The sequence below is a fragment of the Lactuca saligna genome, chromosome 3 (assembly GCF_052625555.1).
Source record: "Lactuca saligna cultivar CGN05327 chromosome 3, ASM5262555v1, whole genome shotgun sequence".
Classification (NCBI taxonomy): domain Eukaryota; kingdom Viridiplantae; phylum Streptophyta; class Magnoliopsida; order Asterales; family Asteraceae; genus Lactuca; species Lactuca saligna.
This window is the reverse complement of record NC_136419.1, coordinates 216,461,310-216,474,427: the sequence shown is the minus strand read 5'-3', so window position 1 is coordinate 216,474,427 and position 13,118 is coordinate 216,461,310. Positions and strand designations below refer to the sequence as shown.

At 38.2% G+C, this 13,118-nt stretch overlaps 1 protein-coding gene across 7 annotated transcripts; it reads right to left on the bottom strand.

Annotated features, from left to right (window-relative positions):
• Positions 1-3,632: 3,632 nt before the first annotated feature.
• On the bottom strand, positions 3,633-7,810 carry LOC145037819 (E3 ubiquitin-protein ligase UPL4-like). 7 transcript variants are annotated; one of them, XM_078986547.1, is made up of 11 exons: positions 7,517-7,810; positions 6,927-7,419; positions 6,645-6,824; positions 6,353-6,533; positions 6,143-6,217; positions 5,961-6,056; positions 5,735-5,893; positions 5,338-5,652; positions 4,819-5,242; positions 4,167-4,747; positions 3,633-3,988 (listed from the first exon to the last, which is right to left on the bottom strand). In XM_078986547.1, exons 7-9 carry the CDS (start codon positions 5,828-5,830, stop codon positions 5,054-5,056), a joined length of 600 nt encoding a protein of 199 aa, XP_078842673.1. In that variant the 5' UTR covers positions 5,831-5,893; positions 5,961-6,056; positions 6,143-6,217; positions 6,353-6,533; positions 6,645-6,824; positions 6,927-7,419; positions 7,517-7,810; the 3' UTR covers positions 3,633-3,988; positions 4,167-4,747; positions 4,819-5,053. The 7 variants fall into 7 exon arrangements, with proteins under 7 accessions (XP_078842673.1, XP_078842679.1, XP_078842678.1 ...); XM_078986553.1 differs by having other exon boundaries at positions 4,864-5,242; XM_078986552.1 differs by having other exon boundaries at positions 4,167-5,242; positions 6,927-6,983; positions 7,056-7,419.
• Positions 7,811-13,118: the final 5,308 nt, after the last annotated feature.

The window sequence follows — 13,118 nt, the reverse complement described above, 5'->3', positions numbered from 1 at the left end:
TTGATGAATAAATAAAGTTGTGTTATTTATGAGTAAAACTACTATCTTGTGTTGGTTATTTATCTATTGTTTCTATTTTTCATGTTTTGACTTCCTGAATAATAAGATTATTCGAACAGTCCACAGTCGTTCATATTTTGGAAGTAGGTGTGAATGAAAACTGTCATGAATTGTTTGTAGATTGTCTAAAAGGTTTTGGGCATAGCAAAGGTTTGCTGCAAAGATCACGAGTGCTTATGAATATGATTTGAGCATTGAAATGAACCCGCGTCTGTTGGTATCACTTCGTGGTGTTTTACCTAATGTGATTGCAAAGAGATAATATCATATAGTCTTAAAACTTAGAGATATGGTTATTGTTTACTGATTGGTTATGCGTTGATGATGTGTAAACACATTAGTAACTTGATGTTATAAAACACATTGTTGTGCTTGATTTAATTGATGAACAATATATGCATATGATTGGAGGTTAATCTGTTCCTTTTATTCTATGAGAATAAAGGTGATATATTGGCCACTTGATGATTTTGTTTGACTTATGTGTCGGGTCCGGTCAGTATGGAGTTGATGTGTTCAACTGAATTTTATGTCGAACAAATCGTAGATCGAGAAACAAGTGTTGGACAATAAGTATTGTTAGCATGATATCTAAAATAGAGGATTATACGATCCCTTATCTGAAGGACAAGTTACTGATCATAGTTGACAGCGACGTATAAGAGCTAAGATTGCTAATCGGATCCTGAAGTCATATGTGAGATATAGTTACTAGACTTATCCAAGTGGGAGACTGTTGGATTAGTGTCTAATCCCGTAACTATAGTTGATTCCAAGAGAACCCTAGGGCCGATTTTAGCATCTCTCACCCTCTCTCATACTGCCTTCTTGCTTGTGGGGTTTGTGAACCATTAGAGGAGTTACAATTGTGACTCTAAGCTCAAGATCAAGAAGACTACAAGGATTTCAAGCTATTTGAAAGAGGTAAACACTTAGATTTATTCTTATGATGTTGATTTCGAATTTTATATGATAGATCTAGGGTTGCAAGTCTTGGATTCAAAGCATGTACAATTGAGAAACATAGATCCAAGCATTAGGGTTTGTATGAGCACATAGGATTGTTCGTATGCATAAAACTCATCAAATATCGGGGGGGGGGGGGGGGGGGGGGGGAGGAGGAGGGGGGCACAACCCCTCCTGACCCTACTAATACTCTGTGTAATAGCCCAAATTTGCAATAAAATTTTTCATTTTTAAGTATCAAAATCATTTCCATACAATATAAAACTCCAATCACATTTGTTTTCAATATCCATGACATCAAACATTTTATTCATAATATTAGAGTGTCCCCAAATAAATTGTGGGAGAGTGCATGCCGCACCATTACGTCGGGTTCTTCCCCTTAGATCCTGAAGTAATTGAAACAACCAACAAACTATAAGCTAACGCTTAATGAGTTTCCCATAACATACCCCACACAATCCACATAATCACATAAGCCATATCAGCCATATAAGTTACATAAGTCATGCATATAAACATATAAGGATGCCATAGAAACCCTCAAAGGTCTTACTCCGGTTGCTACTGGAACCCTCACGTGGTCTTAACTACATGACACGGGAAACCCCAAATGGTCTTCCCTAACTGCCATGGGAACCCCCACATGGTCTTAGCTAACCACAAAAATGTCATACAAACTAAACATGCAAACATACTAGGATGTCATGGAAACCCTCTAATATCTTACACCGAATGCCATGGGAACCCCCACATGGTCTTAGTCCACTACCATGAGAACCCCCCCGGGGTCTTCTATGCGAGTATCACAAGGACAACTAGCATATTACATATCATGTAATCAACTAGCATTCTACATAACACATAATGGGTCGTCCTTGGTGCATTCAACCCATTGGTATGGTGAGGAGACTCACCTTAGTCTGTTGAACACGAAAGTTCCTCGCAGTCTGAAACCACCCGCGATGAACAATAATACCATTAACCCAAAAATTAAGATTGAATATAATCTAGATAAAGAACCCAATTACCCAAGTCCAAGTCTTTTCATAATGGCAAAAGATTCTTCCCTTGCTAATGGGCCCAAAGTCCATATCCAAACTATCAATGGGCCACATGGCCTAGTAAGGCACAACCAAGACAACCATGGCCCAAAACAGATTAATCGGACCACTAACTCAAAGTATGACTAGGCCCAAACCATATTAAGTCCCAAAGAGTTTACAAGCCTACACGAAACCCAAAACCAACTGGGGTGTGTACGCCAAGCGTACAACTTCAGTACGCTTAGCGTACTGAGTCCTTGATTATACACGTTGCGTACGCTATATTACGACCAATGTACAAGTAGATTAAGCGTCACTTCCATTAAGTCCCTAATATTTGATATTCTAATGCCCAATATCAGATCCAAGCTCATTAAGACGTCCCAGGGCATAAATTTGGCAACTTTATGCCCTTGCATGCTATAAGGGACTTCAAAACTTCATTCTTCACATTAGGACTTCATATAAAACTTCAAACTCATGGATGGAGTCTAGATAACCCTCAAGCTAGCACCTTTATGCATCTAGCATGGTCATAAGGCTCATATCTAACCATCTTAGTCTCCGGAGTTGCTAAACTCTCAAGAGAAGATCCAAGAACCAACAAAAGGGACAATATAGAAAACCCTAACCAAAAGTAATGAATAAGATGGCAAGATTAAGACTGTATACCTCCAGAAGCACCTCAAGGTGAACTAGATGCAGGTTCTTGAAGCCCAATGCCACACCAAGATTGCTTACCAACTTTTTATTCTTGACTAAGCTCCAAAATGGCCACCAATACCCTTCTATGCTCCAAAATCACATTCTTAAAGGAAAACTAAGGTAAAGGGATAAATGAGACTCTAGAGGCTGATTAGGGTTTGGTCCAAGTGTCTTAAGGATGAATAAATAGATCTCAAGTCCAGGTTTTAGGGTTTTGGTCCTCTATCGCGTACGCCCCGCGTACCTACATATACGCCCTACGTACTCAATATTCCTTCGCGATCCTTCCTCCATAGTACGCTAAGATTACACTTAGGTTTGCCCAACATACCAAAGGGAACATTTTTTCCAAATTAAATCATTTCAAGGGGTTAGAACGGTTTACCTGATTTAGAGTGTTACAACTCGCCCCCACTTGTACTAGACTTCGTCCTCAAAGTCCGTAGACGCAAACAGATTTGGGTAATGCTCCTAAATCTCTTCCCCTGGTTTCCATATCCATTCGGAGCTTTTTCGGTGCTGCTATTGCACCTTCACTAGCTTCACCTCCTTGTTACGAAGAACCTTAGTCTTCTGATCCAAAACCACAATGTAACTACTAGAAAAACAGCCTTTTACGATGCTCATTGCGCGTCGTAAAAGGCTCAGACGACGCGCAAATGCGCGTCAAGGACGCGCGTGTTAATGACACGCAATGCGTATCAAGAAAGCCCCTGTCAAGAAAGGCCATGTCATAAATGAAGATGACACACATTTTTGCGTATCATAATTTTAAATGTTAAAAAAAAATATATTATTGATTTACTAATTTTCAAATTAAATAATACCTTAAAAATCTCATAATACAAAATAAAATACCATAAATAACAAAGATAATTCATTTCACTAATATGTCAAATACAAATAATTGTTCCAATATTGAGTAATTGTAATAAAGGAAATGAACTCAAGAGATGTAGAATTTATATACAATCACATTATCTAGCTTACTATGTGCTAACAACTCTCTGTGTGTTTGCTTTTGCTTGAGTCTTGTTTCCTCCAAAGCTTCTAGCCATGCCAAAGTATGAGTCTTTCTTTTGCTTGAGTCTTGTTCATGTCCAAATCAAGTAAAACATTGCTAACTTATATTCCTCAAGTCCTTGTTGTGAAGTCTTAGATAGATGCTTAACTGCAATATCCAATCCTTCTAGCAGGCCCTAGAGATCAACCTGCCAAAATAGTACACCAAATTAATCAGAAGCTGAGATGCCACCTATAGGACAATCCAAAAACACAGTAAATCCATGGACTTACTGTGGATCAATAATTACATACACCAAAGTAATAAAAACAGATGTTTGTTGGCCACACAACACACATAACAAATGTAGCAGAAATGACACATACCTTCCTGGAACTGAAATGAAGTCACCACAGACGAACATTGGAATATCTGCACTTGCAATTATCTTTTCCAATCCTTTTAACAGTGTGTGAACCTTCAATTTTCACATTTAAATAGTTTTTAAGTTATTAAACAAGAAGAAAAAGTGTATATATACAAACAACAAGAGATACTTATCTTCTTTGTTGTCATTTCTCTTCGACAAAATCAACACTAAAAGAAATGTGTGCATATATGTTAATGTCAAAATTCCTATGAGGGCAAAATGGTCATAATAATTCAGAACAATCCGGAAGAGTATTTTTGTCCGAGTGGAAAGTGAATCTTGATTTTATACATATATATATATATATACACACACACACACAACACAACACAATATCAATGTATGTCAGTGTGTGTGCTAATAACCGAGAAGCTAAAGAGCTTCCTAACATGGAAGATAACATGAAAGTAGCAAAAATGAAACCATGTGGAATGTCTTCACCATTTGGGCTTAAAGCAGGTGTCCATAGAAACACAAAAGTGTACATTGAACCCTCGAATAAAGATTGTATTGCACCCAATAATGCTATATTTTCATCTGTTTTTACACAAAAAAAGAAACTATTAGTTCCAAATTTAGAAGGCAGAATGATATGTATGCATAATTACAAGATTGCCACTTTGGATTCTTCATGCTTCTCCTGTATACAACACCTGTCTTTTATATTCATGGATGCGCTTCACGTGAATGTCAAAAAGGGTATTTGGGTCAATTGTTTCGCCTGTTACTTTCGATATGTACTGTGCTAATCTCTATTTATTGGCCATTTTGGCTAAATCCCATTCAGCTTTAAGTTCTGGATTGTATAAGCAATTGACCTGAGAAATTACCAACATGAAACCATTAAAACTGAAGAGAAATTTGATAGAAAAAAGTATAGTTGAGTATCAAGAAATCAAGATTACGTCCCCTTGAAATGTTGGTGCTTTTAAGCAAATCAATAAGCATATCAGAGTTACTGTAATAAAGTAACTTGTCAACAACAGATAGACACCCATAACAGATATATAAATCCACCCCAGAATCAACAACCTGTTCAAAAATAAGAAGAAAAGAAAGGGTATATCATGGAAATTGTAAAAGTTAGCAAGAAATCAATACAACATGATTGACAAATGATAACCAACCTGGATCAAGACATGTAATAAATCATTCCCAAATTTCTCTACAAGATCAGGATGTGTCACCAAGAAAGCTTCTTTTTCTGCATCTAATGGAACTTCTTGATTTCTGGATACAACGGGTAGAAGCTGAATCAACAACTTCAAAACTTCATGCATTTGATTATAATGTCCATCAATTGTTCGAGGGGAAGGGACTCCATGTGAAAGGTCATATATTGAAAAGATCTCTTTCAAAATGCTACTTATATTAAGATCAAAAAGTGTCTTCACAACCACCATAGAACCAGAAGCAAGTTTAACAAGTAGTCCAATTAAACCCTACATAAAAATACACAAGAGTTCTTAGAAAAGATTGGAAAAAAAAACAAAAATTGCTAAAAATAGAAGAAGATGGACATACAGTATGAACAAAATAAGATAGAGTGGTATGGTTGATCAGGTCTATAAGATATGCCACTTGATGAATCAATCCGTGTTTAGAAAGTTCATCAAGCATTTCACTGGATTCTTGTACTCTTTCTGCTATTTTAATTAAGCATGTAGCAACATGTTCAACAAGCTGCAATCGCAAGAATATGTGAATAAAGTACAAAAGATTACAAGAAAGACCATAATTATATTTATACCTGATTATCTTAGCTGCAATCACAAGAATCAGAAGATGTTGAAATCAATGAGGTTTTTGAAGCTTCTAGAGCGATTTGCCTTAGCTGGCGTAAAGCCTGTCACATATTCAATTTTTTATTAATTAAGTAAAATGACATAAGGGTATATTTGGAAACGTTATGGATTTAAAATGTTGTATTACCATCATTGTTGTTTTTTTGAGCGAGAACAGTTGGAGATCATATAAAGGACGCAAGACTTTAGGTACCCTCCATGCCTAATGAATGATATAATAAAGTAATTTAGAATATAAATGGAGTTTAAATATGAATATATTTGAATCTAGATATAGTATATAGTAAAATGACATAATGATATAATAAAGTAATTTAGAATATAAATGGTTGCTTACCTCTACATTAACTTTGTCAAAAATCTCAAGCTTAAGATCATACTCATGCTAACCAATTGAAGCAGATAATGTAAAAACACCTTCAGGAGCAAGATTCACTTTTGCATCTTTTGTATCCGCCAATAAAACTGTGATATAGACTTTATCCTCTCTCTGATCCCACTTAATTTCTGGATGACGACTACAAAGCTCAATATATTTTTGAATTTATTAGGATACACCAATCATTGAACAAAGCACAAGCAAGCATAAATATGTAAAACTAATAAATCAACTGTTTTCTAATTCTCACCATTGCAACACAGAGAACCCAATTCTTGTGCCCTGAATAGATATGTAAAAATATAACAATTTGTTTGGCTTTTGTGATTATGAAGTTATGATAACAACCATCATATTCACTACAGGGAACTTGGCTTCAGTGAAACTGTATACCACTTACGATTGTGAGCTGAAAGAGCAGAATCTGTAACTGTAAATTGAGTAGAAAGAACAACAGATATTTTATGAATCAAAATTGTGTTTACAAAAGACAGAAGCAGTATAAGAAGAAGAAATCAGTTGAAAATTGTACCTAAGTGTTAAGGAGTGAGCCACTGACCAGAGAAACCGCCTGAAGGGGCTACCAACGCTGTGAGATGATAGAATCGACAGATGACGTGATTCTCTCATCTGTATGAACTCAAAAAGAAACAAACGTTACCTCTGTTTTACATTTTCCAAACCAAACATTGTGGATTCGTCATTGGATCAATCGAAGTGCACATACACAACATTTATGAAAAAACCCTAAGTCATCGGTGTCTTAGTCGATAACTTGTACCAAGAAACCCTAAATCGCTATGAGAGAGGAGTGAGGCCTGAATCACTTTCATTGAGATGGGATATCTTGAAGCAGAGATGTATAGCGGTCTGATAGGGTGGGGATTCTATTGTTCGTGTTTTTCTTGTTGTCAGCTATCTGCATCTGCTGATTCTTGGTGACCGGCAAAGGAGATGACATCGAGGGTGGATGGCCGGTGGGTTTTGATCGGAGTTGACAGAGAACAGCGGGTACAAACCTGAAACTAAAACCAAGCTAGTAGCATCAAGGCGGGTATGAAACCGAGAAGGAGAAATTAGGTAAGAAATCTTCACACATAGACAAGAACAGAAAACCCTTACACTGGGTAATCGATGTAGAATTATGGTTTTATCAACATCCGAGTAGATTACAATAACTACATTCTATAAAACAAGCAGAAATTGGGGGCTTATAAGGAAAAAGAAACTCCTCAATTGAGTTGTAACACTCGAGTAGCTGTGAAATCATTTAATCCGAACAAAATTACGTTAATTACACAATTGTCTCTCAGGTGGGTGTTTGAAACCATTAGGCAAGATATCGTCAGCCCCCTTTCGGCGACTGTATAACCCATCAATAGCATAACTAAATAAATTCAACAAAAATTATAGGATTGGTGATGATATTGTATTAGAGTGATATATATATATATATATATATATATATATATATATATATATATATATATATATATATATATATATATATATATATATATATATATATATATATATATATATATATATATAGAGAGAGAGAGAGAGGGAGGGAGAGAGAGAGATAGAGATAGAGATAAATAGAGAGAGAGATAGAAAAGAAAGATGGAAATAAGGAAGAGGATAAAAATGGCGGCCTTTCAAACTTTTGGCATTTTCGTTTCCCCCCTGCTGCAAAAGAAGAGAGCGCGCCTTTCAATAAAAAAATATAAAGCGACATTCCTAGACGACACCCATTTTTAAATCGGTGCCCTCCGTGTTTTTAATTTTTTTTGTTGGACAATAATTTTAGGGCACGCACAAAAGTGTGTCTTATATCCTTCAAATTTTGAAGATATGACATTATTTTTAGGGCACATGCTTTTGCGTATCGTAAATCACCGCATGTCATTGTTTGCGCGTCATTAAAGAGTTGTTTTCTAGTAGTGTGTGTTTCTCAATGTAGTTCAGGCTCTAATCTACCTGTATGTCGTCCAAATAGGTCATTGCAGCCTCATCAGTTACACACTTTCGAAGCTAGGACACATGGAAGGTGTTATGAATCTGAATCAACTCATCTGGTAGGTCTAATCGATAAGCTACCATGCCCACCTGGGTAGAAATCCTAAAAGATCCAATAAACCGGGGCCCTATCTTGCCTCTCTTCCGAAATCTAATGACACCCATCCATGGTGACACTTTCAGCAAAACAAAATCTCCTTCCAGAACTCGAGATTCGAGCGACATCGATCAACATTTCTTTTTTGTCGGCTCTGCGTAACCCGCAGACTATCGCGCACCTGCTGAATCAATTCGGTGGTCCTGAGCACCACCTCGGTGCTTCCCATGACTCGGTGCGCAACCTCCCCCAACATACGAGAGTCTTGCACCTCTGACCATACAGCATCTCAAACGGGGGTCGGTCGATACTAGCATGATTACTATTGTTATATGAAAACTCTACTAGTGGGAGGTATATATCCCAACTCCCTCCGAAATCCAATACGCATCCACGTAGCATATCATTGAGCGTCTAGATCGTATTCTCACATTGGCTATCCTTTTGGGGGTGGTACACAGTGCTAAAGTGTAACTGTGTGCCCAGCTCCTCGTGGAACTTCCTTCGAAATCTGGAGGTGAATCGAACATCGCGGTCCGAGACCACCGATACTGGTACTCCGTGCCTGACCATCGCCTCTCTCACATAGATATCTACTAATTTCTCAACAGAAATACTCTCGAGGATCAGAATAAAATGGGTACTCTTCATTAAACTGTCCATAATGACCCAAATGGAATCCACACCCCTCGTCATCCTCGATAACTTCGTGATGAAGTCCATGGTGATCTCTTCCTATTTCCACATGGGAATGGATAGTGTGTAAACCTTTCCATGAGGCCTTTGATGTTCAGCCTTGACCTTTCTACAGGTCAAGCACCGCTTCACGAACCATGCATCCTACCGCTTCATGTAGGGTCACCAATAACTCAACCTCAGATCCCTATACATCTTTGTGGCCCCCGGATGAATAGAGAGCTTGCATTTGTGTGCCTCCTCCAAGATTGTATGCCTCCTCCGAGATCTTCTGCCTCACACCCCCATATACCGGTACCTACACCCAGCCACGTTGTGTTAATAGACTCTGACCATCCCGAACAAGCAAGGGAATCTGAGGCTGATTCTACTCTATCTTCTAGTTCTCTTTCTTTAAACCCTCCACCTGAGCCTCCTTGATCATATCCAACAAGGGGGAAATCACCATCATCCTCAAACAAACATCTTCAATTGGAGCACACGCCACTTTGTGACTCAAGGCATCGGCCACCACGTTGGCCTTCCCTGGATGGTACAAAATCTCGCAATCGTAATCTTTTAGTACATCCAACCACCTCCTCTGCTACATGTTGAGGTTCTGCTGATCCATCAAATACTTCAAACTTTTATGGTTAGTAAAAATAATGCACTGGACTCCGTACAAGTAAAGCCTCCGGATTTTGAGGGCAAATGCCACCGCCCCCAATTACAGGTCGTGAGTGGGGTAGTTCGGCTCATGAGGCTTTAGCTGCCTCGAGGCGTATGCAATGACATGCCCCCTCTGCATCAAGACAACACCTAACTGGCTAACCCTATTATAGACACATTACAATATACCGCCAAATCATCCAACCCCTTGGGGTAGTGCTAAAATTGGGGCCTCGCATAGTCTCTATCTCAAAGTCTCGAAGGCCGACAACTGATCTAGTGTAACACCCTAAAAATACAGTCTAAAAATTTCATTTTGATTTAATAATAAAACCATAAACATCGAACATCATATAAATATCATAAACAGTGTATTTGAAAATATCATAACAACTGTCAAAAATATCAGAGTAATAACATCACAGGCTGAATAGATGGTGTGTACATTGCAATCATCCCGAGCTCTTCTTGAAAACCAAATTACCTGAAACCAAAATTGAAAACTGTAAGCACGAAGCTTAGTGAGTCTCCCCAAACTACCATATACCATACACATAATCATGCTACTAAGAGATATGGGCCCTGCCTACACTCAAGTAGATACGAGCCCCGCCCACACTCTGTTGACTAGGAGATACGGGCCCCATCCACACTCCACTCACTAGGAGATACGGGCCCCACCCACACTCTTCTAACTAGGAGATACGGGCCCAGCCCACCATAAAATATACACAAGTACTATACAAACAACAAGTATCACTAAGCATATAAATTTGTACCGTATCAGCTATCTATGAGATACGGTCCTTGCCCACACTCAGCTACTATGAGATACGGGCACCACCCACACTCACATTCCTAAAAACACATACATGTATCACACAGAAAACAAGTACAACAATCCAATAATCTAACTGATATCTATACTCAGATAATAATGAGATACGAGCCCCGCCCACACTCAACTACAAATGTATCACATATATGGGCTGACCTTGGTGCCTTAGACCCGTTCCTACTGGAAGAGAACTCACCTCACATTTTTGTAGTCCCGCGGACAAAACCCTAGTTGTTGGATGACAGATTCCCGAATCAGTCAACATCAAAATATCACCCAATTAATAATTAGGTCCCAATACATATCCATAAGTCCATGCTTAGGGTAAAAGACTGCTTTACCCCTATAGCTTGATTCAAGTCCAAGGCACAAACCAAAGGCCCAAAAGTCTAATAATGAACCAAGGCCCAACTATGGCCCAATTTTCCAAATTGGGCCGAATCCTCTACATGGCCTTATTCTAAGGCCCAACAATTTACTACAGTCAAAACATTTAACATTTCTAATGGCCCAACATCATATGTAATGCCTGTGTTTCTGGGCTTGTCATTAATGTTCATATAATAGTCTAGGTTAACCTTTGTAACCCGTTTCTAAATAATAGAAGTGTATTATTTGAGTATTATGTGTTATGTGATTAATTGTGTGTCTTAATTTAATTAAGAATAAAAAAATAAGTGACAAAATGAAATGTTAGATAAAGCCAATATCTATGGATAATGTTGTAGTATTTGAAATAAGGTTTCCGAATATATAAAGAATGCCGAAATCCGAGTTATAACGAAGAAGTTATGACCTGTCGAAGTTTCGCGATGGAATCGACAACGCTAAATGACGTAAAAAGTGAAATTTACGTTAGAGCGATATTTAGCCCTAGTGATCTAAATGAATGTCGTAGAGTTCATTAAACCGAGAGTGTGCATAAAAAGAACTCCCAAATCTGACTTCGTATGAGGAAGTTATGATTTTCTGAAGTTTCGACTTAGCAGTATGCAGCCCGAATACTCGATTCGAGATCAAGTGATTGTTGGTTGGAACAATCTAAACGAGAATTGAAGATCTCATTGACAGTAGCGTATTGGTGAAAAGACAAACGAAAACGGACGTCGGATGAAGAAGTTATGAATTTATAACGGAGTTTTCTTGTCCTGGCCTACTAAAAATAAATGGTAAAAATAAAGTCAAAATTAGCCGACGGAGTCTAAACGAAAGTTGTAGAGCGTAGTCTCACCTATGTGTGGATATAAAGAACGTCGAAAACGGAGTTCTTATGAAGCAGATATGAATTTTCGAAGTTTATTAAATAATTAAAATTAAATTTTAATTATTAAATTCTGATATTATCTGAAGGAAGGGGGAAGTCATCGATCCGATCCGAACTACACCCAGCGTATCCCGATGCATGCACCACCTCGGACTCGAGTGCTCCGATGACGCATGCAATGACGAACCGAGGCGTACGCCCCGCGTAAAGTAGTACGCCTAACATACTGCGAGGCCTCAACCTCCTATAAAAGGGTTGCGAGGGCAACCGACTCCATTTGCCAAATTCTCTTCTCTTTCTCCCGTTTTGCATTGTTTTGCGTGCCAGAAGTATCCTGAAGCCCCGATATTATTCCCGCGCCCCGAAGCAAGTTCCGAAACCCCGGAGATCTCGTGAAGTGCAATTCCCAAGCCGAAGCTCTGCCCGCAAGAAGCCCAGTTTTTGCGAAGATCTTCCAAATCTACTGAGGGATACTACTTCTGCAAGTCGTAGTACTGTCCGATCATCTTCTGATCAAGTGAGTGTGTAGTTACTTTCTTCTAACGCATAATTATGAAGTATTATATACGAAGTACATGTTATGTGTATAATTTTGTTGTTATGTATGTGAATGTATATTCACTTTCTTTTATCTCATAGATATGATTTATTCTCTATGAAATATGTGTTATGTGGGTGTGCCACATCTGTTATGTGTAATATGTATTGAATGAGAATGCTATACAGGTTTTAAACTATGTATAAAAATATATATTTTTATCTACTAATATGTTGGGTAGAACATGGGTAGATAGTTGGTGTGTGATAAACATATGAGAGGCCTCGATGTTGTTGATCTAGTTATTCAGCGGAGTATGGATAACGACCACAGACTCTTTCTAGACGGCCCAGTGGAACACTAGCAGGTTCATAACCTGTAGGTGTTGTGAACGACGTGTTCACCGGTGTACTCTATCCTCCTCATGGTTGCCTTTAGGATATCTATTGTTGAGGAAACCCCTTAGCCGTAATGTCCGTCCCGATGAAAATCATAGATTAGGTCCCTTGAGATAGATGTTGTTTTAGGGACATAAAGTGAGGATAACAGGAATGGGTAATCAGGTTATTGTTAGTTGGCGAAATTAAATATAATTATTTATTGTGGGTTGAAAACCCTATATGC

Excerpts from the sequence above, each read along its gene's own strand:
- LOC145037819 (XM_078986550.1), bottom strand. The coding sequence starts at position 5,830 with ATGCTTGATGAACTTTCTAAACACGGATTGATTCATCAAGTGGCATAT. Across the intron at positions 5,653-5,734 it reads TATCTTATTTTGTTCATACT|GGTTTAATTGGACTACTTGT; the intron begins GTATGTCCATCT and ends ATTTTTATGTAG. Across the intron at positions 5,243-5,337 it reads TATTACATGTCTTGATCCAG|GTTGTTGATTCTGGGGTGGA; the intron begins GTTGGTTATCAT and ends ATTTTTGAACAG.